Source organism: Sturnira hondurensis, unplaced genomic scaffold (assembly GCF_014824575.4).
Source record: "Sturnira hondurensis isolate 20B ecotype Veracruz unplaced genomic scaffold, ASM1482457v3 Scaffold0003693, whole genome shotgun sequence".
Lineage (NCBI taxonomy): Eukaryota > Metazoa > Chordata > Mammalia > Chiroptera > Phyllostomidae > Sturnira > Sturnira hondurensis.
In genome coordinates, this window is record NW_028076324.1 from 5686883 (window position 1) to 5713239 (window position 26357).

General features: G+C 49.7%; 1 protein-coding gene across 6 annotated transcripts in view; it reads left to right on the forward strand.

Moving 5' to 3' along the window:
• Positions 1 to 26357, forward strand: part of ZNF395 (zinc finger protein 395) — a 42089-nt gene that overhangs the window by 11984 nt on the left and 3748 nt on the right. For 3 of the 6 annotated variants that reach the window (XM_037042215.1, XM_037042214.1, XM_037042217.1), the window contains exons 2-9: positions 3672 to 3868; positions 14421 to 14667; positions 16047 to 16279; positions 18809 to 18918; positions 22382 to 22617; positions 23135 to 23235; positions 23957 to 24242; positions 25582 to 25674. In XM_037042215.1, the coding sequence (XP_036898110.1) occupies positions 14434 to 14667; positions 16047 to 16279; positions 18809 to 18918; positions 22382 to 22617; positions 23135 to 23235; positions 23957 to 24242; positions 25582 to 25674 (1293 nt within the window). In that variant the 5' untranslated portion in view covers positions 3672 to 3868; positions 14421 to 14433. Of the gene's footprint in view, positions 1 to 3671; positions 3869 to 11808; positions 11871 to 14420; positions 14668 to 16046; positions 16280 to 18808; positions 18919 to 22381; positions 22618 to 23134; positions 23236 to 23956; positions 24243 to 25581; positions 25675 to 26357 lie in introns of those variants that run through there. The other 3 variants (XM_037042218.1, XM_037042216.1, XM_037042219.1) reach the window with 2 other exon arrangements.

Sequence of the window (26357 nt, forward strand, 5' to 3'; positions counted from 1 at the left end):
AAACAAGATCCGTGTTGCAAAGCCCAGTGCTTTGCACTGCCGAGCTTTCTGCCTCCTGGGAAGCATGTGCCCCCAGACATATTACTGAAGTGAACGGGGTCTGTTTTTTTCTTTCTCTTCCTCCCTCCCTCCCTCCCCCCCCATCCTTCTTTCTTTCTTCCTTCCTTTCAAATTTCTTTCAGTAAATGGTTAAACGAAATTTTATCACACGGGTAGTACATGAACACGTACACAAGAGAAAAAATGCAAACCGTCCAGAGCAACGACATCTTCCTTGACAACCACTCCTAATCCAGCCCTTCCCCAGAGCTCAACCCCGGTCACAAGGTTCGTGGTATTTTTCAAACTTGTTTACCTGTGTTCACTTACAAACCTATAGAACTTGAAAGGCGTGAAGTGCATTGCCCTGCCAGAATTGTCCCCCACCCGCCCTGCCCCACGAGGGTTCATCTTGATTATTGCTTCCTCTCCTTACAAAGGTCTTCTTGATTTTGTTTAATTCCTGAAGGGCCTTTCTTAGAATCAGAAGGTTAAACCATGGTTTAGCCTTCCCCTAACTGGTGGACATTTAAAGTTATTTCTAAATCCTCTACAGTTACAAATGTTGCTAAAAGTAAACTTGGCTACACTCGTCTCTTTGTAACACAGGTGCGTGTTTCTCTCTAGGGCAGCGGTCCTCGACCTTTTTGGCACCAGGGACAGGTTTCGTGGAAGACAGGTTTTTCATGGAGGGCGGGGGTGGAGCTCAGGCAGTAATGCCAGCAATGGGGAGCTGGGTGGAGCTTTGCTCACCTCCTGCTGTGTGGCCCTGTTCCTAACAGGCCACTGACAGGTACTGGTAGGTGGCCCAGGGGTTGGGGACCCCTGCTGTAGGGTAGATACCAAGAAAGGGCAGTTGCTGTGTCATAGGGCACTTTTAATTTTAAATCCTAATGAAGACATGTGACCAGGTCGGTTCCTGGCTTAGACATAACACGGGCCATGGCATACTTGAAGCATGCTCAGACACAAAGCAATTGTTTTCCGAGGCCAGGGCCAGGGCAGGGTTTAGGGTATGCTAGGGGTGCACCAAACGAGTTAGCATGGGCCGGCTGGAAGGGTTGGGCCGCATACTCAGATCTGTCTGGTTCCCCGCCGTGGAGGGACTTTGGCCTGCGTGCCAGTTGTGGTTGTGTGCAGAAGAATTACGGGACCGATGAGCAGTGCTCTGTGGACTGCAGGTGAACCTCTAACCCCAGTTTGCTCCCCCACTGGAGACCAGCACATCTGTGCTTCTTCTCTGAGCCGTCTCTAGAATACAGTGTGCCGTGCCTGTAAGCACTCAAGCCCGGGCTGAGGCGTTTGGAAGCACTTGCGTGTTCTTAGAAAGAAATCTAGAACCCTGTCATGTACTTCTACTAACAGTTTCATTTTGTGTGTCTCTGGATTTGTACTTCTTGATGTCATCTCTAGTGCTCAGAGAGCTCCTGGCAAACATGAAAATTTACCGTATCAGGCCAAACTCAGGCCTTAGAAGCCAGCGTAGCAAGTGAGGGCCTGGCCGCGTCCCTCTTGAAGGACACGTGCTGCTGCCACTGGTCCCTGGGGAGGAGCGGAGGCGTTCTGTAGCCTCCGTTACTTCACACGCGGTCGCCTTCAGCTCCCTTACATGGGCGTTGATGGAAACAGTGCTGGATCTGACCCCAGGGGGGCCCCACCGCTGCACTCAAGCAGTTGCCCAAACCTGGTCGTGCGTTTGTGTTGTCTTCTTTCTGGGGTACAGAGGCACCTCCTTTTGTGGTCTCCCGCGAGTGTTAGCAGGTGGTCCCTTTGCTGTCCTTTCAGGAGTTGGTGAGGAAGTTGGCGGGCCACCTTATCACTCCCATGTGCTAGATTCTCACACGGCCCTTCTGGGCCTGATTGCCCTGGCTGCTTTGGCACACTCCCCCTTCCCCCCCTGCCCCGCCCCAGCCCCAGCCCAGTTAGGTGACTGCCCTCTGTGTTTACAAGTAATCTTTCTTGTTGGGCAGTGACGGTGTTCCCAGTGTGGACAGGTCTCTGGTTTTATGGGGGTAGGTGGCAGTGTGTTTCGTTTTGTTTCTAGTACTTCTGCAGTGGTGCTGGACAAAGTGACTTTTTGTTTGTTTGCTTTGGCCATGGTGCGCACGGTCGGACAACAGTCTGATCTGCAGTGACGCAGAGGCCCCGTTCCTGGATTCTGCCCGTTACCGCAGAGCTCTTACAGGGTCTCGAGTTTTTCTTTTCCCTTAAATGTATTGCACTGCCCTTGTCAGAGTTAAAACTGACTGGCCTCTTTCCCCCCTACTTAACCCAAAGTCTCCCTTGTAATCATTCCATACGTTTAGCTTGTCACTACCTGGAGTTTGGCCCATTTTTTTTTTTTTTAAGGCTAACGTTTATTGAGTACTTTGTGCCAGGCACAGTGCTCAGTATTCGAGGTGCATTTTTAAAGTTCTTTCCTAGGGCTGTTTCTCAGAGGAGTCCCTAGGAAGAGGAAACACCAAGGCACCCTTAAAAAGAACTGCATCCCCTCATCAAAGCCTTGAGTCCTCCCGTGGAGTAGGAGCCATTGTCTTCCTCACTTTAGAGGTGAAGACACCGAGGCACAGAGGGGTGACGTCATTTGCCCAAGATCACATAATTGGGAAGTTAGTTCATTTGCAGCCCCGAGCGTTTTGCTGGGACATTTGTAGAAGTGTTTAATAAGAATAATTGTAGCCCCATGACCCTGGGGGCGCCCCCCCGCAATGACGCTTTGCTGCTGTGGTGCCCGTTTCGTTTCCCTTCCTCGCCCAAACCACATGCACTTCCCTGACCTCTCAGCGACTGGAGTTTTCACTCACTAGGAGCAGTGAGGAGGCCAGCAGTCGGGCCTCTCCCTGCCCCTCACAGGACGCGTACTTTTCCTGTAGGTGATGGAGGAGAGAGCACAGCTGTTGGAATCAGGCCTGCTGGAGCCCGCATCTTGGTTCTGTCCCTTTTGAGCTCTGTGGCCTTGGGGCCGTTTCTCAGTCTCGGTTTCCTCACCTGTGAAAGGGAGAAGATGATGCCGATGACATTATTGTGAGGGTGAAACGAGATAAATGTCTGTGAAGTGCTTTGCCAGCGCCTGGCACGGGAGTCTTTGATAAATGATGGGTGTTAGAACGTTCCTGAAGGAACATCAGTCTTCAAAAAGCTGCCGATTGTATTGGCTTTCTGTTTTTCCTCTTTTTAAAAAATTTTACTTATTGATTTGAGAGAGAGAGAGAAACATTGATTGTGTTGTTCCACTTATGCATTCACTGGTTGAGTCTTGTATGTGCCCTGACCGGGGATCGAACATGAAAACTTGTTGTATTGGGTTGACACCCTAACCAACTAGCTACCTGGTGAGGGCCCTGTTTTTCTCTTGCCCATTTTCTCTAGAACAGTTCTAATGAGGTAGTTAGATGCGGTTTTGTGTCTTGCGCGCATCCCACTGCCTTTTCCCTGGGAAGATTCTAGATTCCTGCTGGCCTTGAGCTAAGTACAGTCTGCCTGTCGGCCTGGGGGAGAGGTTCCGAGCAGGGGTGCCAGCCTCCCCAGCTGTCCTCAAGGCGGGCAGGGGCTCAGCAGTGCTGTGCAGCCACGGCCCGTGTGTCTCGGCCTACTGAGCACCCGCTTCACCCTCTGCTTCTCTTACAACTCAGGCGCGTGGGACATTGGCCTGTGATTGAGCCACACTGTCCATGTACGGAGGAACACGCAAGAGTGGACCCCTCAGTATTGTGTGCTCAGACTGGGGTAACCGCTCATTCTCTCCACCCCTCTTCCATCTTCGAACTCAATCCCAGCCCCACTGTTACTGGGGCCTGAGGAGGCCTTAAGTGGCCTCCGCCACAGAAAGGTACTTCCGTAGCGGGCTGAGCCTCAGGCAGGGGCCCCTCCCCCGCTGAGCTAGTTTTTCACTGTGTGTTTGAAAGATCTTCCTTTATGGGTCTGTAGTCTCTTTACTTTGGCTGACTTTGTGTTTTCTGGGGGAAACTTGTCTGTCTCCCTCACGCTCCAGTCACTCAGCAGGTTTTCTGAAAACCCGTAGCACGTTTTATTTTGACTTATTTAATGGATGTCAAACAAACACTTAAAATTTTAACATGCCCCCTGATCTAACTTCATGGGCTTAGTCCTGAAAACCATCTTTCCATCAGGCGTCAGTGTCAGACTGCTGGATGTTGTTTTGCGTTTTCCTGAAAGAAGCAAATTCTGATTCATTCATTTCATCAGAAAGCACAAAAACCTGAATGTGGTTCTGGAGCACGTTAAGTGCTTTTATAAACAAGCGCTGGATGTAAGGTCCAGGTTGGAGCCCAGTGGGGCCCAAGGTTCTTTAAAGGCAGAGTGTGAAGCTTATTCTGTTCAGTTTATCGGCAGGAGCCTGGCATGTGTTGCATATCGGATTTTTAAGAACCCTGGTGTTTGTGTTCTGCGGTGCCCCTTCCTTCCCTGGAGTTTCTGGTGAATCGGTACAAAATTGTTTCCCATGCGGGTCTGCACTGGTGTGGCTCGGGGCCAGACCCAGGACACCTGGAACAGGGACGAAGGACTGGTAGCAGCCCCGGAGGTTGGGCACAGAGGCTGGCCGGGCTCCATCCGCCCCAGGAAGTTTTCGCAACACTCGTCCTTGACCACCCTGGGCAGGCCACCAAGACTGAGATTTGGGCTCAGCAGAGAGCAGGGTTGTGGCGCGTCTGCTGGGAGTGCGCTGAGGGGCGGGTCGTGTGGGAGGCAGGCAGTGGCGGGTCCTGGCTCTGGGGCTTGGTGTTGATCTCGCTCAGCCCTGAACCCAGGAGTGGGTTCGCTGTGGCCAACCAAGCAGGCCTCTGAATGGAATGCGTTGGTTTCTCAGTTCCCGTGTATTGTTGCAGTCGGTTTTGTTGCGATTTCAATTATGTAGTGGCTCACCCATGGTCAACATCTTGATTCCCTTTAGAGGCGGTAGTTGTAGTACTAGATCTGGTCGAAGGTTCTTTTACAGCCTCGATTCCCAGGTGATTGCTCCATGGTGGCTACTGAGCAGTCAGAGTGGCCTGTTGTGTTACTTAGTTCTCTGACCCCCATCTAAAGTAGGGAGACAGGGCCCTGGCCAGGTTGCTCCATTGGTTGGAGTGTCGTCCCATACTCCAAAAGGTTATGGGTTCAGTCCCCAGTTAGGGCACGTACGGGAGGCAACCAATGGATGTTTCTCCCATTGATATTTCTCTTTCCATCTCTCCCTTCCTCTCTCTCTAAAATCAATAAACACATCCTCGGGTGAGGATTTAAAAATAAAACAGAACAGGGGGGCAGGGGAAGGGAACACATCTTGATTTCCTTCCAGATGCTAGAGGCACTGTTCTCAGTGTTTACAGGTGGGGCGGGAAGTTGAGGCTCTGAGATGGTGGCACACTGTCGCAAGTGACACAGGTTGAGGCTGCTGGTTGCCATCCTCTCTTTCCCGGGAGAAGAGCCCTCTGTGGTGGGCCTTGGCTTAGCTTCTCCTGCACAGGCTGGGCACCCATTTCGAGGGGCCGGTTTCAGCACTTCAGAGGTATCCAGCCTTTCTTTCCTGTCAGCCAGGGCACTGGGGGCTGCCCAGGAAGCACTCCCTTCGGTGGGGGGGAGAATGCTCCCCTTCTAGGAGAGCAGGGCGGGGTTTTCCCAGGAGAAGGTGATGGAGAGCGACAGGGTGAGGAGCTCCCCACCCCCCAAACAGAAAACGTGTACAGTTAATAGGGGAGTGAGAGTAAAGGGGAAAGTTGGTTTAAAAGTAGATCTGTAGAAGCCTGGTTACCTCCCTTCTGGCCAGACAGGTCTATTCTCATTGGCTTGTCCACCCTCCGGGTCTTGGAACAAACTGGTGTCCAGCTCTTATGTCAGGTTTTTAAGTGTTATCAGCCACTAGGATGTTCTGTCTCCCTAACAGCACACGTTTCTTATCTTGGGCCTTATAATTTCCAAGATTACAGCTTATTTATGATCAGCTTACATTTTGGACGGTGGCTCCCAGGTGAGGCTTGGATTCCTGAGAGGTATCTGGGCACCTCCGTCCCTTCCCTCGCCTGTTGATCTTTCCTGGCTGGCTGTCTCTCGGTGACTGATCTTGTCTGCATGAGCTTGGTCTCTCATGTTTCATTTTGGATCTCACCCTCCTGGCCTGCCTCTCAGGCCCCATGACATGTTTCTTGTGTGCCTGCAGCTCTGTGCACCCTGATTCCAACCCCCCACAACACCAGGAGAGGGTTGCTGTCTGTTTATTACCTGTTGATTCCAGTCAGGCGGGTCCCCAGGTGGTTCTCACCCTCTACAAGCCCTGCTGCCTGTTTGCTCAGTGGGCCGGGGGTGCCATTATTCATCCAAATGACTGCTGAGTTCCACAGAGCTGTTCTGTTTTAACCACGTAAATGAAAAAAGTATAGAAAGTCAAGTCTACGTTTCTCTGCCTTCCTAAAGGAGTGAGAACATAAGGAAGCCTTTTTCTTGTGTCTCAGGCCTGGCACCTCTGCCACAAAGTCTTCCCTTATGCCAGTGGGTCCTGGATTGTTAGGCTTTTAAAATTCTCCTCTCCATGTTTTATATTTGAGGGGCACTTCTTTTGTTGCTGGCTTTTGCTTTTCTTTCCTGTGACTACATCCAGATCTCTCCTTCGCAGTGAAACTCATACGTTGTGAAACTCATACGTCAGGTGAGGTGATAGAAATGCACCAGGCTGTGGCCTCCAGAGCCCAGCCCTCATGCACCCCCATCCTGCTGTCGGACCTCCCCTTGCGGGGAGGAGAGAACTGGACCAGCGAGGAGCCAGGAAAGCAGCAGTCACCACTGCTTGCTAGCTTTGGCAAATAAGCGACCTTCTTGAGGAACATCAGTTTTATGAGCTGCAAAATGGAGATTGTATTATCTCTCCACATTTTCTTAAGTTGCTGGGAGGTCAGGGGAGGGAAAAAAGGAAGCTCGCAAATATGTATATTCAAGTGGGGGAAAGCCCAAGTGCCGTTCAGGCATTTTTATTCATGGATGGTTTGAGTTAACGTGCAGGTCTCTTGAATGCTCACTCTGAAAACTGCTTGAGAAAACTGTTGATTCTTCGAGGCTTGTGCTCCCAGAGATACTCACTCAGCCCTTGGTTCCCTCCTTCCCGCAGGCTCTGGGTGAAATGCCGAGTCAGCAGTCACACATCTCCCCGCCTCCTCCTGGAACTCTCACATAGTTTTAGCACAGTGCAAATGAGGTTTAGCTGCACTGCACGCACGTACCCACACGTACACACTGCATGCGTGCTCTCCCTCCCCCCAGGCATGTGCAGAGAGGTGCCGGACAGCCCCTCTGCCTCTTCCCACACATTTGTAAGCAGGGTTTCCTTATGCAGTATTCTCAACCTGTTCTCAAGACAACACTACTGTCTTAGAACTGAGTTTGAACATTGAAACTCTACCTTTTCTTTTGACACAAGTCTTCCTTTTAGGGCAAGCAGCAGTTATTAGAACACATTATTTTTTTGAATCTGGGGCTCTCCCCACTCATGGGAATATTGTCTCCTTAAAATCATAAATCTGATGAGATTAGCAAGATAGAGCCTGGACCCTCAAAAGGCTTGCAGTCTAAGGAAGATGTGGCCCCGCTGGTTCTGGTAGAAATAGTCGCAGTTTACTAAGCCCTGACCACGCACCCGGCATTGTGCTCAGAACTGCCTTCTGTAAGGCGGAGCAGTGCATGCATGCGTGTCTGAGCCAGGAGCAAAGGGCAGTGGCAGTGGTGGCTTTGAAGCAGATGGGGAGCTGGGTGTGAAGGAAGGGGAAGTGTGCGTATTCCTGGCTAGAACGGTGAAAAACACGCTTTCCTCCCCTGCCGGCGGGGCACACAGAGTGGTGGTCCCTTTGCCCCGATTGGATGACTGTTGTGCACTCGACCAACAGGAGTCCGCGTTGATCAGGTCATTCATTGTCTGCTGGAGAAAGTTCAGTGCAACCACATCAGATGACCTATTTCTACCGCCCATCTGCTGGGGTATGAAAATAGCACTGCTGTCTCGGACTCTTATTTTTTCCCATTATTCTGTTACATCTATTACAGTAATGGGAAGGCTGGAGGCTCACGTACAGGGGTGCTGTGACCAAGGTTCCAGCCCCCGAGTGGGGATGGGCAACCTTTCAGGTTCCTGTCGGTCCTGATAGTCTAGAATTGTAATTTTATGAGTAGTTATACTCTCATGCACGGATGCAGTATAATCCAGATATTTCAGACCTTCAGAAAAAGACAGTGATTTACATGTTTTGAAAATCCAAGTGGTCATTCTCTGAAAAACTGATTTAGAAATGTTAGTATTGAATGAATGACTAATGTGTTCAGTGCTGTGTATCTTAAGATGGTATTGTGAAACTCTAAAATGCACACCACACATTTTTAAAATGGTATTAATAGAGCCTGATAAAGAACTTGAGAGAGAGAGAAGTTTTAGCTCAGGCCCTTGGCTGCTCTTGGAGGGATTTCTACCCAAAGCCAGGCTGGGCAGAGACTCCTCTGGAAGAAAAGGTCAGTGTATGCTCAGTGAGGTGAGTTTTTTTTCTTTTTTCTAAATTTTCTGAATAAGGCAGCCCAGGGAGTGAGGGGGTGGAGTGGGGATGGGAAAACTTGAGAACCACCAGGCAGCATTAGGGTGGTGAGGTCAGGGTATGATACCTTGCTTCTGCCAAGTTCGGATGCTGACCTGCACTGTAAAAGGACCATAGGTGTATCTGCACATGATTATAAGTGTGCTGCACTTGGCCTCTCTCACAGAGACAGTCCCTGGCTGAAGTGTTGCTGGAAAGTAGTAGGGAATCCCATTCTCTGCTGAGCTGTATTGTAAGGAAGAGTTGTGGTTTGCTACATTTTAACCTTTGCATGAGCATAGAATATCACACCAAGAAAAAATTAAGTTAGCCCTGGCTGGTGTAGCTCAGTGGATTGAGCACAGGCCTGCGAACCAGAGGATCGTGGTTGGATTCCCAGTCAGGGAATATGCCTGGGTTGCAGGCTCGTTCCCTGCAGGCCAACTCCCAGCAGGGGATCCACAAAAGGCAACCATACATTGATGTTTCTCTCCCTCTCTCCTTCCCCTCTAAAGATACATACATAAATAAAATCTTTTAAAAAAAAGAAAAAATTAAGTTAAAATTTCATAGATTTAAAAGAAAAAAATAATGAACGACTTTCTGATAAAAGATTAAGGATGATATGCAAACTGTTAGCCAAAGAACTAAAAACTCAAGCTGGAGTCTGTGCAGTGGTTCCCGTGGCGATCAGGAAGCAGAAAGCCGAGGCTGAGTAGAAGAACACCTGAAACTGTTGGCAGAGGATTGCTCTCCCTCATCTTGATCCATAAATTGTTCATCAGAGTTTGTAGTGGGCACTCAAGATTAAGCAGATAGTAGTCAGTCCAAACTTAACTCTCCTTAACAAAAACAAAACAAACAAAACCCACCCAAACTATGAGCCGGGTAATGAATCATCCTAACTTAGGACTCCTGTTCTACAAGTGCCACTAGGTGATGTCATGGCTCGAGGCAGTGTTCCTGGGTGGTAGGAGAGAACAACCATTGTGTGTGAGCTCATGTGTGCACAAGTACGTGTGCTGGGACATGTGGTTGTCCGGCAACAGTCACACGTCAAGTAGCAATTTGTAGCTCAGAACCACAGAGAGGGTTTGTTTTCCTCTTCTGTCTGTTCCAATTATTTAACTGATGGCAGATGTCCTCATTAGGGGCCATTAGCACATCAGAATATGTTTGCTGAGCCTGGAAAGGGGCTAACCCCTTTTGGACATTGACCAAAATACATATTCTGGGGTAGCCACCCCTTCATTGGTGACAGTGGAAAGGGCGCAAGGCACAAGAGGGCTCAGGATACCTTTAAAACTGTACATCAGCGGGAAGTCCTTTGTAGCACGAGTTTGTTTCATTTAAGGAATTCTGTAAGTGAAAAATGTAACATCATAAAGCACGATTTGGCTGCATGTGGAAACATTGTTATTGTTACCCTGAAATGGGTGTTTCTTGCTTCCTCTTTGCTGTATCAGAAGCGTATGGCAAATTAGGGGGTTGCTAGTTTATATGGACCTTTGATGACTCCCAGGAAAAAAAACCAAGAGGGGAGTGAATAGAAGTTAGAGATCAGGGAAGAGAGGATTGAAGGAGGCTCCAGTTAGATTGATAGAAGCATGGGAGTGGGACCCTTACTCCCAGGTGTGAAGTAACAGGTGAGCCTGAAAAGTCACTCTAAAGTCCAGAGTTAATTAACCTGGCTACTCCACCCCGAACTGCAGGGCTGGCCTTGGTCGGTGCTCTAATCCACTCTGAGTCACGAAGGACTCTGTTATCTGTAGAACCTGTCCCTGATATCATAATGAGTGTGCTGATAAATGCGAGAGAGGCACTGAATCCCAGCTGACGATGCTGCCCAGCCTACATTTAGTCTAGATTTGTATTTTTCGCTTCCATTCTCCCAGTTGCTAGTATAAGCTTGGCTAAAATCTTTTAACTTTTGAGACTGATTGCAATATCTCTCTGGTCCCTCCCAGAGGGCAAGGTGTGTGTGAAAGTCTTCCCAAACCTCTGAATGGTTGACAGCAATTTGAACTGTTGAGCAAGGTCAGACTAAAGCATTGACCTCTGTTTGTAGGTAAGAGTCTAAGATGCCAGTGGAGAAGAGACCTTCAGGGAAGGAAATTGTACAAGGAAACAGAAGGAGAGACTTACAGGATTAGAGCTGTTATTTTTTCTATCAAGGTTTACTGACAAAGGAAAAAATGTCATGTAAATAAAAAGCAGTTTTAAATGGAGTGTTTTATTTTGAGAGATCCCATACCTCCTGGCCTAATGGCAGGGTTACCACCTCTGACCCCAGGTAGACAGGAGGTCAACCCGCAGGGCTGCCAGTCCGCATGGTGTAGCCTCGGCAACCTAAGCTCTCTGGCTCGGTTTCCTCATCAGAAACGAGACCATATGTTTTCTCAAATTGTTCCGAGGATTAAATTAGATACAATTTGTGAAAGCTAGTGCCTAGCAGGCACTTAACAAAGACGGTTTCCCTTCCTTCTTTCTCTTCTGCTTTTAAAAATTAAGCTTTGGGTGCACTCTACATGGATCGAATGAAAAGCATGTTTCAGGGTGGAATTTGGAGAAAGGCCAGAGACAAGAGCAAACATACGTGGGAACAAACCGGAAGTGGGCAGGTTCACCAACTCTGCAAATCTATCAGGCTTTGGAAGGTGCAGGTTCACAAACCAAATAAAAAGTATTTTTTAAAATTAAAGGAGGAAAAAAGGCTTATAAAAACATCGTCAGAGTCTGTTAGTGGAATATTTCAGGCCCTGTCTGGAGACAGGAAGCCCTGGGATTTTGGAAATACTGTTTTTTCTTCATGTTCAGAGGTAGAAACCTCAAACTTCCTGCTTGTGGAAAGTGGGGGTGGCCACCATTTTTTTGGTTTTTGTTTTTTGGTCAAGAACAGGGTGGTTTCTTTCTCTGGATGGGTGCTGCCACCTGATGTCTCTAAGTGGCACTGCGTCCTCACCTCTAGCTCTTGGTGGTTCGGCGGGGATTAAATTGAGAGCCAGGGGGTCTTGTTTCTGGCATTCAGGCTTCAAAGATGGAGGGAGGTGAGCGGGTTTTAAAAACAGAGTTAGCTTGGATGTACTTTTTTTTATAGTGATTAAGGATTTACTTTTTACATTTTTCTTTTTTTGTTATATATAATAAGGCTTTTCAAAATAGATATGAAGTCACCAGACACCTGAACTCTGGGGGTGCTGCAACTCCGACCTTTTTCTTACCTCTTTTTGGCTTCTAGGGAATTCCCGGTGCGGCTGCCGTGCTCTCTGCTTCCAGCCCATGAAGGTCTGAGTAAAAGACTTGTAAAAACCCTTTTTTCTGTCACACTTTTACAGGTTGTGAAGAACTTTTAAGAAATATTCTCATGTGCTCTCCCAGGATATTGGCGAAGGGGAGCATCAGGGTGTTGCTTTAGTTTATAAAAATTTTATAAGAATTTATAAAGTTTATTGGGCCAAACTGACCACAGTTGCTGAGGAGCAGGATCTAAAATGTCCCCAGCTTTGTGATTTATAGGTGGGACCGAGTGGCCTGAGGGCTGAACTGTGTTTTCCTTGAATCTCACTTAGCAAGGGGGTGGGAGAGGCAGGGAGGGGGGGAAGCTGTGGTCAGGGAGGGATTTCTCAAGCACAAGCTTGTTGACTGATTCAGATCACCCAGGGACCTGGAAGGTAAGTTTTTGTTTCTGGAATGGTGTAGCAGCCTGAAGGTCAAGGAGCAGCCCAGAGGGCCCCTGCTCGCCCCACCCAGCCCTGGGGCTCGTTGGGTGTCACTGCGGTTCGAACCCCTTCTCTTAGGCAGGAGGACTTTGACTTAGGAGGCCTCAAACCCCAGTTTCCAGTGTTGATCTCCTCCCTAGCCCTTCCCCTCTGCACAGAGAGGAGGGTGTTACCCAGTTCCCGGCTTTCTGGTGGAGGAAGGATGGGACAGTGGCCTAAGAGCACGCGGAAGCGACGTGGTTTTTAGAAGAGCTTCCGCTCTGGGTGGAATGGACCTCGAGACCTTGGCTGGTCCTTCTCTGTGTGCTCGGGGGTGTGGTCCTGCTTCCATCACCCGAATTCATTAGTAGCTGCCCCCTCGAGCCGTGGAAGGCGGCATGCAGGCAAAGCCAGGGCCCTGAGGGTTCCTGGATCTGGAGGTGGGAGACTGGTTCCTGTTCAGGCTCTGGAGCCAACTTTATTGCAGCGAGTGAGTCAGCTAAGCTCTCTGCGATAGTTCGCTCAAGTGCACAAGGAGGAGGGCAGAGTTAGGCGGCTCGTTCCCTGGCTCCCGGGAGCTCTAAAAAGCCACCTGAGCGTGAGATTCTGTGAGCGCCTGACAGGTGCCCGTATCCTTTGACCTGGCAGGAGTCGTGCGCTCACCACAGCAGTTAGGTCAGTGACAGCCCGCAAGTACGGCAGTCGCCCGTGAGATTTTAGTGGACCTGAAAAATTCCCATCACCTGGCGACATCGCGCGTCACCATATCGCAGCGCCGTGCACTGTTCGCGTGCTTGGAATGCCGGTTTGAACAGGCCTCCCGCTCGGTCAGTTGCGTAAACGCGTAGCTGCCCAGCGATGCACAGTGCAGGACTCAGTGATGATAATGAGTGATTGTGTTCCTGACTTACGTGTTTACTGTGCTCTCCTTTTTACCATTGTTTCAGAGTGGACTCTTTCTACCTACGAAACTGCTGTGAAACACTGCCGTGTTGTGTTGGCAGCAGCCTCATACATGTTGTGCTTACCATGTCTCTTTTTTCCTTTTAAGATTTTGTTTTTAGAGCAAAGGGAAGGGAGGGAGGAAGACAGAGAGAGAGAGAAACATCGATGTGTGAAAGAAACAATAATTGGTTGCTTCTCACACGCCCCCAACTGGGAACTGGCCTGTAGCCCAGGCATGTGCCCTGACTGGGAATTGAACCAGCGACCTTCTGGTGTGCAGGCCGGCACTCAGTCCAGTGAGCCACACAAGCCAAGGCTGCTACCACGTCTCTTGACTGCATTATTTTCTCTCTTCTGCTTGATTTAATGTGTTCTATGTACGGTAACACGCTGTGCAGGCTTGTAGCTGAGGAGCATCGGGCTGTACCACCAAGCCCAGGTGTGTAGTGGCTGTGCCATCCGGGTGTGTGCAAGTGCACCCTGATGTTCACCTAATGACAAAGTCACCTAGCAACGCATTTCTCAGAATGCGTCCTCGTTGTTAACGGTGCGTGACTGGATGGACTATCAGAACCCGACTGGTGTGTGTGCGTGCAGAGGTGTCGCTCCGAGAATGCTTCCCATAGGCAGAGCAGTTCAAACAGCACGATCCTGGGTACAGCCTGTAGGTATCACACAATGATAAGGAGCGTATTAAATCAGCAGTGATGCATCTACCTGAGAAAATACTGACTGGCTTCTAAAAGGGTTTGTACAGAATAACATTTAATGATCTAGTAAAATGTACACAAGGTACTAAGCGAAAATTCAGTTTATCAAACCAGGATCCCACTTTCGTAGAAATGAGAGTATGTAAATACATGTATAAAGGAAAGTGCGGAATGATGTGTAAGAAAAGTGGGCATCTCTGGGAGGCAGCTTCTCCATGATTTGTTTTTCTTTGTGCTAGTCAGTATTTTCTAAATGTCCTACAGAGAATGGGTGGTGCTTTCGTAAGAAGAAAAACATTGTAAAAGTCACCATAAACGGCTCCATCCATTTTGAGGGACACTCAAAGCTGCTGCGGCTGCTGCCTGTGGGACACTGTGCTAAAAGCTTCCTGATTCTTCCAGATAATGGCTCAAGGGTTCTGCTCCCCCTTGCCTCCCCAGGAACGTGGCTAAAAGATTCTGTGTTCCCCTTCCCTCCCCAGGAACATTAGCAGCATGGCCAGTGTGCTGTCCCGGCGCCTCGGTAAACGGTCCCTGCTGGGAGCCCGAGTGTTGGGACCCCCCGGGGCTGCCCCGCCTTCGGAGCCTCAGGCAGAGCTGCTGGAGGCAGTGGTGCCCCAGCCCTTCTACGCCTCCAAGGACACTTCCTGTCAGGAGCAACCCAAGGAAGTCTTCAAGGCTCCTGCTGCCTCAGGGCTCCAGCAGGTGTCCTTTCAGCCTGGGCAAAAGGTAGGTTGATCCTGGAATGGACAGGTGCCCCATCTTCCCAGGCTGGGGACTAGCAGACTAGTGGTACCCCCACTGACAGGCTGGAAACACCCTGGGCATCATCAGTTTGGATGTGTCCAAACAGACCTGCAACTTCAGTGCTGGGGGCCCTTGGGCAGCAGGCTTCCTGAGAGAGTGAGTCAGCAGCAGCAGCCCAGGGCTTCTCCGTATCAGTGCTGTCTACAGGAAAAGCCCCAAGACCTGACACCCCCCACTCTGAGCCCAGACCTACTTAAAACCTCAATTTCAGGCATGACCAGAGCTCAGTTTTTCCCTGATCTGCCTCAGTGTGTAACTTTACAAAACAAGGGAAGAATCTCAGGCGTGTGAGAGACACATAAGGTTGTGTCTTTGAATTAATTACCTTTAGGAGTTTTCAAGAGAGGAAGGTGTTTGTTTAGACGGAATACTATTTGGACTCTCTCTTCCAGTGTTTTCTCCCCTTGTGGCAGGGCCCAGCTGTGACCCGCACCTGGTATCATCATCGGATCCAGGCGCATGGCCTTCTCTTTCATTGCCTTCTCCATAAATAGATTCTACCTCCTGTCTCCCTGCTGAGGCTTCTGTTTTCCACATCTTGCTTCCCCAACTGCTAAGCAGCCCATGAGAGAGGTCAGCCTGCCTGTCCATATGTCCATCCCTAGGTAGACTCAGAAGTCTCTGAAGGGCGAAGTGCAGGGTGAGAAATTCGTGGCAGCAGGTGGAACCAGCAGATACACAGGGCTTCAGAGGCAAGGCAGGGGAAGAAATCGGGAGGATGGACAGAGCCCAAATTTATTTTATTGGGGAATTTAATCCATTTACATTTAAAGTAATTATTGATAGGTAAGGACTTACTATCGCTATTTTGTTAATTATTTGCTGACTGTTTTATAGTTCCTTTGTTCCACTCTTGCTCTCTTCCTTTGTGATTTGTTGATTTTTTTTCGTAGTCATGCTTTGATTGCTTTCTCTTTCTTTCTCTCTTTTATCATGTGTGTGTCAACTTGAGGTTTTTTCTTTGTGGTTACTGTGAGGCTTACAGAAAACATCTTATAGTTGTAACAGTCTATTTTAAGATGGTAACAACTTAGCTTTTAATTGCATACAGATTCCAAGTTCAGAAAAAAAATCTCAGAAACTGACATGTTCGCTCTCTCCATCTGGAGAGTTTCTAAGGATCTGTTTTGGGAAGAGCCTGTCTGCTGGGTGCTCAGGTATCTGTGAGCAAGAGCTTGAATTACACATAAGTTGGAGAATGCAGTTTGTGTCAGGTGGATCCTGGCTCCCCAAACTTGGGGTGTGTGGGGCAAGAACTGTGAAGCGCTGACCTCTGGTTCCTGTTTTGCTCCCCCACCTAGGTGTACGTGTGGTACGGGGGTCAGGAATGCACGGGACTGGTGGAGCAGCATAGCTGGGCAGAGGATAAGGTGACTGTCTGGCTGTTGGACCAGAAGTTACAAATCTGCTGCAAAGCGGAGGAGGTGTGGCTGGCCGAGCTGCAGGGCGCCCTTCCCCAGGTGCCCCTTCCGGAGCAGGGAGCCCAGGTGCAAGCCTACAGGCCTGTCTCCAGGAACATTGACGTCCCAAAAAGGTTTGTGTGGGGGCACCCGGGCTCTAAAAACCATGTGGGTGGTGAGGTCTGGGGTTGGGGCATGTTTGGTGATGAGGGAGGAGTGCGGGGGTCCAGGGGGTCTGGTTGTCAAGATGCTGGTCGGACAGGACACAGGGAGGGGAAGGCACTCTTCAGCACAACCTGGAGCGCTGTCTTTTCTTCCTCGAAACTCTCTGATGGGTGCTGTATTTTCGGTTTGGCTAAGGGCAGTTTTTCCTCTCTGTGTGCTTGAATTAAAATTAGTTCTTAGTTTTTCCATGGTGAGAGTCAGAAAAAGATGTGGCTTAGATCGGGAATCAGCAAACTCGCTCTGAATGGGCGGGGATATAGGTGGTGCAGGCTCTGGGGGCCGAGCAGTCTCCATCAGGGGGACTCTGCTCCACGGTGGTGGGATGGGAAGCAGCCACGGGCGGTGAGGAAGCAAATGGGAATGGAGAACTCTGCTTACGGACATAATTAGCGTGTGTCACATGCCGAGAAATAATATTCTTCTTTTGACTTTTAAAGCCACTTAAAGCTTATGAAAACACTCTTAGCTGGGGAGCTGTAGAAAAGCAGACCATGTTTGCTTCACAGCCCCCGGATTGCTGACCCCTGGCTTTGATATCAAAACCACTGATTTTCTTTAAATTTTATTTTTCAGTTACAGTTTACATTCAATACTATTTTGGGTTAGTTTCCAGTGTACCACATAGTTCAAAACCATTCACGTTGAATGAAGAATGTGTATTGTTTTAGAATTTTATGATGCAGTTTTCCCCTGAGGGGGAATATGTATACATACATTTATCTTCTATTTTCTATATTACGTACTCTACATTTTTTATACTCATTGACCTTTCAGGATTAAAAAAAATCTGTCCGTGGAGAGTGTCTCATATCCAGGATGAGCAAGTGGTCAAGCCACATCCCACATTGTCCCCTGCTCTGTGTTTGTCTGTGGGGCAGCTGGCCTCAACATCAGTGGGACGTTGGCAAAGAACTTGTGTTTGTTTGTTTGTTAAGATTTTATTTATTTATCTTTAGAGGGGAAGGGAAGGAGAGAAGGAGAGAAACATCAATGTATGGTTGCCTCTGGTGGGCCCCCTACTGGGAACTGGCCTGCAACCCAGGCATGTGCCCTGACTGGGAATTGAACCGCAATCTTTTGGCTCACAGGTCCTCACTCAATCCACTGAGCTACACCAGCCAGGGCAGAACTTTTTTTTTTTTTTTCATTTCATGGAAATGAAAATACAAAGATCATATAAAAAGATATATTTCATAATATATTGCTAATATATTGCTAATATATTTCATAGATTACTCTCTTGAAGTTTAGCTACTTCAACCCCAGTCATGTGTTTTGGTGGATCTGAAGTGTAGAGAATAGACTAATACAGTCCTTTGAAATAGATGAGCTACCTAAAAATTTATTTCAGACCAACTTTGCATACTTTAGCATTAACTTATAGACAGCTCTGTTTACTTCCACATAATGTAACTTTATATGGATTTTTTTTAAATTACCTGTAAAATTTTATAGACCTCTGCTCTGTAAAGCACTGAGAGTTATTTTAGTATTTCTGGTTGACTTGCTCATTGGTTTATGAACTAGGTTCTGTTGGATAACAGAATACCTCATCATTTTTCTTGGGGATGGAAAAGGGATTGGTTAGTGTAATTGATGCCTTTTTAAAAAAGATTTTATTTATTTACTTATTTTTAGAGAGAAGGGAAGCGGGGAGAAAGGGAGAGAAACATCAATGTGTGGTTGTCTCTCACGCATTCCCCACTGGGGACCCAGCCTGCAACCCAGGCATGTGCCGCGACTGGGAATCAAACTGGTGACCCTTTGGTTTGCAGCCCTGTGTTCAATCCACTGAGCTACACCAGCCAGGGCTTGTTTCCTCTTTTAAAAAAAAATCACTGATGTTAGAGAGAGAGAGGAAGGGAGAGAGAGGAAGAAACATCAATTTATTGTTCCACTCATTTATATGTTCATTGGTTGTTTCTTGTGTGCGTCCTGATGAGGGATTGATTCTGCAAGTTGGCTTATTGGGACAATGCTCTAACCAGCTAAGCTACAGGCCAGGGCTGGTTGTTCCCTCTTAAATTTAAGTGTAAGACAGGGAGAGGAAGGTGACTTTAGTGCTTTTGAATTCCAGTGGGCATCTCTTTTGTCCATGCATTTTTTTCATTGCTTTGATGCTTCTTTCTTTCCCTCCACATACAATTCTCTGTCTCAAGCTGCAGAGTTAGTTAGGAGCTGGATTTAGGGGAGAGAATGGCATTGCCTCTGGTGTCAGCAGTGAGATGAGAATCACCCTGTTTATGCTGGAGTTGGCTGATACTATAATTTGGAATGAGTGTATTTCATGAAGAATGAGGAGACCTTCATGCTTCATTTAATGTGCACACTGGCTGATTGGAATGTGGATGTGGGTAGGACAGTCCAGAAGTATATAACATGATCATGTGACCAGTGGTCTCAGGAAATAACCTTGGCATCCACCTGCTTGAATCCAGGAAGTCCGAGGCGGTGGAAATGGACGAGATGATGGCGGCCATGGTACTGACGTCCCTGTCTTGCAGCCCAGTCGTGCAGAGTCCTCCTGGGGCCGAGGCCAACTTCCCTGGTAAGGAAAGGGCTCCATGTGGGTTCTGGGTGTGGCAGAGGCTCGCAGCTGGCTTCTCAGCTTTGAGCAGCACATCGCCCACATCCTGGCCTGGCAGGAGGACTTTGGAGTCCCTTCTCACTTGCATCCCAGCCTGGCTGAGTGACATTGAGTTAGATGCTTCCATTCTGTTTCCTCAGTTTCCTCCTCTGGGGAGAAGTCTCCGGGTGCGTTGTGAAGATGATTGAGCACGGGCTGAGCCACACTGGCCACTGGAGTAAGTTCTTCTGTGGGAGTAAGTGAGTCAGGCACTTTGGTGGGAGCCTGAACACGGCCAATAGAGGAATATTTAGTTCACAAAGGTAGAAACTTACTAAATGGTCCCCTAGTGGCCTCAGAAGATTCATGCCCCTGTTCCAAGTGCCTAATTCTGCCTTGTAAATGAGCATGGGCCTCCAGGTCAGGGACCTGGGTAAGCAAGCTAAAAATCTAAAATGAATCTTACTGCAAAATAGCAAAAAAAATTAAAATAAGTCTAATTGCTTAATACAAGCTGATAGTATGACTTCACAGCAAATTTACAAATTAAAGGAAAATTCTTCTAGTGCGACCCCCAAAATACATTACCCATGATATGGGAGGAAGGAGGGTTGCTGGACGTTAGTGGCGTGACAAGACTGGCAGTGCACCTGAAGGGCTTGTTACCAAAATTCATTGCAGGGCTGGCCCTACTTACTCCCAGGGAATAACTTTTTCATTGGTGAGCTCTGACTGACTTGCAGGCTTGCAGGAGGATGCGGAGTCAGAAGGACAGTGGCCATTACAAGTGTCCTTCCTAAGTAATCTTTCTAGCTAGAAAGTAAGTTTAGCAGCGTGATGAAGCGAATTTACTTGCTGCGCCCAAAGCCCGTCCGCAGTGACAAGCCTGCTAGAGTTAGTCATTGTGTCTGATTGCACCTTGAGGGGAGGCGTGGGTCGTGTACATACATGCTCTGTGAGCACTGGGGAGCTACACAAAGTGGCAGGTAGGGAGGCGATTCTACGTTCTCAGGAAATCCTCCATGTTTAGGAGATCCAGGAGGGTAGTCAACAGGGGGAGTATCCAGAAACGTGTCAGGAAGGGAAGGAAAATCATTAACTCCAATTCCCGTCAGGTGTGTGTGTGTGTGTGTGTAGAACGCACATGTACATGTTCACACCCACCCCACACATGTCAACACCAGCATATGTACATCTAACTGATAATATGCCACGATCCCCATATCTGAAGTCCCTTTTAGACAAAAAAATTTTTGGTAGTTTATTAAAGGTGTTTCCCCCGTAATTTCTGATCTTTATGGTTGAGATCGGTGGGCAAGCAAGGCTTCCTTGGCAGGTAATGATGTTGACGTCTTCTGCCAGGTGAGGTCTCTGTCAGGCAGCTCTGCGTGTGTGTGTGCGTGGGGAGCAGAGGGGGAAAACATGTCTTAGAGGTTCGCCGTGAGCTGTGGTGGCCGTGCGTTTGCAGAGGAACCCAGTGCCCTCGTGGTAGAGAATACCTATTACCCTAGAAAATTGTACGATCTAAGGTAATTTGTGTTCATCTTATAACTTACAGATTCATTTATGATACTAACTTTTTGCTTCTTTTAAAATATTTTTCTTTCTGTGCCAGTCCGCCAGTGCCAGCAGCTGAGCCCTTTGAATGGTTGCTTCCCTGTGGGAAGTTGCGGGGTGTAGGGTCCCCCTGTGTGGGACCTGCCCCGTTTCTCCAGAGCCCCGATCACGGGCGACGTAGTGTTCCGCTTCCTCGCCCTTCCTTCCCTGTGTGAATGTGTGCGGCCACTTGACCTCTCGGGCTGTTGGTGGCTCCTCAGTTCCTCCCTGGAGGGCTGCCCTATTTTGTAAGCCTCATGTGTGGGTGTCCGGAACCCTGGGTTCCCAGGAAGTCATGGCTTTGAGACTTGACGGTGATTCTTAGGGAGGGGAGACTTCGTCCTTCCCATTCCTTTTGGGCGGGCTTCTCCTAGCTCGTGTGATTTAATCAGAGAGCACATGCATTGGCAATGTGGAATGCCGGGAATCTATCCAAGGTGTCTAGGTCAGCCGAGAAGCAGTTGGGATACGGAGCAGGATGAGAGAAAATCAGTTTGATTTGTGTCCTGGCCACAAAGGAGGTGTTAGTCGACCTCAGGACCCAGGTCACTAAGGAGGCTCCACAGATTGCCACCCGTGCTGGGAGTTGGGGACATGGCCACCATACCTGCACACGGCATACTGTTTCCCCCCTTTCTTGCTATTTTCGTAAATAAGAATTTCAGATTCTCTATATTATAAATGAATCAGGATTTATGTCCTAGGCATGGAAGCGTCTGGATGGGGCCTAAAGCAGCCTGGAGATAGAAGACTTGTTTTATTGATTTTATTTATTTGTTTATTTATTTTCATTGATTGATTAGAGAGAGAGAGAGAGATCGATTTGCTGTTCCACTATCCATTGGTTTATTCTTGTATATTGCCTGACTGGGGACCAAACCCACAACTTTGGCATTTTGGGACGACACTCAAACTGAGCTACCTGGCCAGGCCAGAAGACAGGCAGTTTAAAAACTGAACATTTCATGTGTCACTGTGATCTTCTTCCTGCTCAGTCACACTGCCAGGAACAGGCGCCAGATTCAGGGCTGTGTCCGTTCTGAGTGCCCCTGGTCATCTGTTATTGGTCTGAATTGCTCTCAGAGCTTGTTGCTCCTTCTCTTAAGTGTGTTACTTGTGAGTAAAAGCAGGAGCCATCTGGGCTGAAGCTACCTCTGGTCAGTGTTACCCATCCCAATAGCTATCAGAGCTGACAGAATGGTTTCTCCTCACACGCAGGTTTTGGTGGACTCGCCCGGCTTTAAATGATCAAAAGGCATTTTTCAAGGCAGCCTGGTCAACAAGCTCCTAGCGTGGCTTTGGCTTTTGCTTTTGCACCCTGCTCCGCTGTGGGGAAGACTGCCTGCCCACGTGGTACCACACGTGTGACTGCCCCTTCCACCCTGCCTGTTAGGTCCAGAGGCTTTCTCCCTCCCCACTGTCCCCGTTTTTTGGTTTTGTTTTTGTTTTTTAACACTTAAAATGAGAAACATGGTTTAATTAGGCTCTATTTCTGTTGATAATATGCAAACTGAAGTTTCACTGGAGGTCTGTGATTATCAGCTTGGCTGTGGCCGGAAATGACAACCAGGGCAGAGCAGGGCTACCTAGGGCTACCCAGAGAAAGTGCTCCAGTGAGCTGCCTGCTCCTAGTTTCTGCTGAAGCTCAGAAAGGGAAGGTTTGGGTTTTGTCCCCCTGAAATGGCACAGCCAAGCAGAGCCAGAGCCAGGAATTGGATTCAGGGACTCATACTCCAAACGAGAACTCTCGAAGCTGGGCGTCCATGTGGAATCTGGAGTAGACAGGGCCATGCCAGACGCTCTGTCTGGGGGCAGGCCCGTGAGCGTCCTCTGCCTTCTCTCTGGCCAGCTTCCCGTGCGGCCTGTGACCTGTGGAAGGAGAGCGGCGACGTGTCGGACAGCGGCAGCAGCACCACCAGCGGACACTGGAGTGCGAGCAGTGGCGTTTCCACCCCCTCGCCCCCCCACCCCCAGGCCAGCCCCAAGTACCTGGGGGACGCCTTTGGTTCTCCCCAGACTGATAATGGATTTGAAACTGATCCGGATGCTTTCCTGTTGGATGAACCAGCTCCACGTAAAAGAAAGGTGCATTGGGGATGTGAGTGTGAGCTCAGGCTGCTGGTGCTGGGAGAAGGGGAGGGAGAGAAGCATCAATGCAGGAGATACACTGACCGGCTTCCTCTCGCACGCCCCCAGCTGGGGCTCTGGCCTCGTGGGGCCCCCACGGGTCCCAGGTGTGCTTAGGCTCCTTCCCATTTCAGTTTTCCTTCGCTGCTTCTGGTCCCTCACGGTATTCCCAGGAGGTCTCTTTAATGCCAGTTTCCTCTCACCTTGGCCTCGATTCCTGCCTTCTGCACTGACTCCTGAGGCTTGTGCGTGGGGGGCCTTTGGTGGGGTCTGACCCACAGCACTGAGCACCACTGCCAGCCACCAGGCCCAGCTCCTGGGTCCAGGCTCTCTGCCCCTGCTTGCCAGGTTTTGGGCCCCAGCGAGCCCTTTGTTGGGTTTTGTTTGAAGGTGGCTGAAATCCACAGGAGGTGAGGACCAGAGGGGGATGAGGGAGAGAAATGTACCCCAATGACCCTGTCTTCCTTCCTCATAGAACTCCGTGAAGGTGATGTACAAGTGCCTGTGGCCAAACTGTGGAAAAGTTCTGCGCTCAATTGTGGGCATCAAGCGGCACGTGAAAGCCCTCCACCTGGGGTAGGTGTGGAGCCCAGGGCCTCTTTGCCTAGGGGGCCATTCAGGCCTCCTTTACTCGACTGATTCCCTGTGACCCACAGCCCAGAATGCTTCCAAGGAAATGAGGGCACCCCCTGCTCCTTGTCCCTGGCCCTTGCGCCCAGCAAAATAGCCATGTTGGGGAGATCTTTGCGGAGAAGGAAGGATCCTCCTGTCATGGGAATGTTGCTGCTCTTCACGGGACGGGGGCACCGTCTGTCTTGTAGATGTGCCATCTTGCTTCGCTGTAGGATGCGAGGCATTTTAGTTCTGGGTAGAAATAGGTGATTTGGTGAGACCCCTTTGCAAGGCCCATACCTGCTTCTTTCGGGGCCCTGGGACGCTGTTAACACAGCTGCCCACATCCGCTCTTGGCAGAGGACCTGGCTCACAGCCCTTTCCCTGGGGGAGATAATGTGACCACAAGTAGCAGGGCCCAGACAGGACCTGTGGGAGAGCTCTAATCAGACGGCTCTTTCAGGAGGGGAGGTTTGGACACACTCTGTGCAGGAGAAGCCCTTGGTGCCAGAAGGAACAGGCCCATTGGTGTGCAAGCACCTCCAGACTCCCAGTGTTCCCTTGGGCTCCTTCCCTGACTCTCTGGGTGGCCCCGACCAAACACTCCTTCTTGCACCTCTGTCTCCTGTGCGTTTGAACAGAGGCAACTTGCCCCTGATCACCACCACCTCTCCCTCCCACACAGAGACACTGTGGACTCCGACCAGTTCAAGCGGGAGGAGGATTTCTACTACACAGAAGTGCAGATGAGAGAGGAAGCTGCTGCTGTTGCTGCTGGCACCCCCACTGCTGACTCAGCCCCCACCTCCAGTGTGACCAGCCCACCCCTTGCCATCCTTCCGCCGCCTCCTCCCAAAGCCCAGACCTCAGGCCCAGAACACCCTGGCCTGGAATCTTACCTGCCCTCTGGTGCTCTCAGCAAGTCGGCTCCCGGCTCCTTCTGGCACATTCAGGCCGACCATGCATACCAGGTATGGGGCTGGGGCACTCTGGGAGCTCGGCCTTGTGGCTGTGAGGACATTCAGTGTCTGAGCTGTCACCTGATCACAGGCCACCGACCACCCTGATTGAAGGCTGAGCCCTGTAGCTAAATGGCTCATCTCTTAACTTCTGCAAAGAAGGAAAGGAAAATAACTCACACTCAGTAAACGTGGACATTACTGGTCTCTTCATCAGTGGCTGTCATGACTGATTACTAGGAACCTGGCTGAATCCCTGAGTAACCAGGGTGGGTTTGGAACCGGGAATCGTTAACGTCTCTAGCCGTGAAAGGGGGCAGAGTAGTGCAGCTGGGCTTCCCCAGAGCACGTCCCTAGTTACATCCCTGTAACACTGGCATGTTACATCAACGTGCAGTCCTACACCTATTTTTTGAAATTCTACTATGTGTCAAGTAGTGGGCTAAGCTTTTCTGGTAAACTAAGACATTGTCCTGGACCTTGTGAAATTCACGGTTTAGCTGGAGAGAGAGATGGATATGTAACTATGATTAATTCTGGTTGATGTGCCTCCCTAGAGGCACAAGACATTGTTGTGGGTGCAGGAGGGACCTAGCTGTTATGCCCGTGGGGTTGGGAAATTGTCATGGAGGGGGTGACATTTAGGATGGTCTTTACTACACATAGTAGGTATTCAGTGAATGCACAGCTTACTACATGCCAGTTTATCTTAAATTGCTTCTTTGCCCACAGCTTGGTTTGATCAGACTCTAGGCTGACTTGCAAGTTAGTCATGAAAAAAAAAGCAGTGTTTCAATCAGAAAACCTTCACAAAATGGGCCAACTCTCCTCATGAGAACGAGCGGTCACTTAGCTTTTTCATGTTTGGCCAACTTCAGGTGGCCCTTCAGGCAACTGACGGCCCCCCTGGAGAGAGTGGCTGGTGTTTTCATAAACAAACCTAACCCTGGATATCGGGAGAGTGTTGCTAATTCCAGAGGGTTGCTGGGAACACGGCATCCTTCATGCAGCGGCCCCACCCATGCTCAGTAGGCGTTTGGACGTCCTTGGGAAATGCCTGTGGCGTGTTCTCGGTAGGTCATCCAGCCACGAAGTTAATCCGGTGTGCTGTGACGGTTCTGTCATGAGGCTGGCATGTACACCAGCCCCGAGAGGAGCTTTTAAGAAGGATAGGTGTGTGGGACTAAGGAGACAACTTCAGAGTTGGGTCCTCCGAGGTTTCTCTTGGGAAGAGCGTACTGGTGTATCCCAGTGTTTTCTAGCCAGAGACCGGCCGTCATTGTGAAGTTACAGGGAGAGAGGGTGGGCCTGAAAGCTGGGACCTAGGCTGACGCTGTCTCATCTCCGGCAGGCCCTGCCATCCTTTCAGATCCCCGTCTCGCCACACATCTACACCAGTATTAGCTGGGCCGCTTCCCCCTCCACCACCTCCTCCCTCTCTCCGGTGAGTGTGCCCACGTCTGACCCCGGCAGCACTTCGGGGCCCTAGAACACGCCGAGGGCCCTTCCACACACACAACCAGTACTAGAGGCCTTCTCCCTGCACCCAGACTTCTTGAAGATCTCCATGTATCCGCCCCTTCGCCCAGCATGCTCTTGCGCTGGCTGGTCGCAGCCCCTCTGAGAAGGTGGAAGGAGGGTGCTTGCAGAGGAGTGACCAGGTCATGCAAGTTTATTGCCAAGAAAATCACGGGGCGAGGCCGGGGTCGGTGCCCTCTTTACCCTGAGTGTCTGGATGCTTGTTAAGAGGGAGAAGATGTTGGAAACCCAGGGAGGAAGAGGGTGGGCCAGAAAGCAGGTAGGAGCTGGTGGGGGGCGTGCAGGGTGAATCAGAAATCTCAGGGCCACTTCAGGCCACTGCTTAGGTTATTGCCTCCAAACTGAAATAAATGGGAAGTCATTTGAACCACACACAGTGGGTTCCAGTCTTAAGTGTCTCCCGTAGGAGGTGATCATACATTGGGAAGCCTGAGTGTCCGAAGGTGCCACCGAGGCAGTCCAGTCCCCTGGTTTGTGTCACTTGTGGTGCCTGCATCTAAATCCGCAGGGAGCAGCCCCTGCCATGGCCAGGTGAAGTGGCTCCGCTGCCGGCCCGTGGCCTCTGCTCTATCATGAGCGTGACCTGAA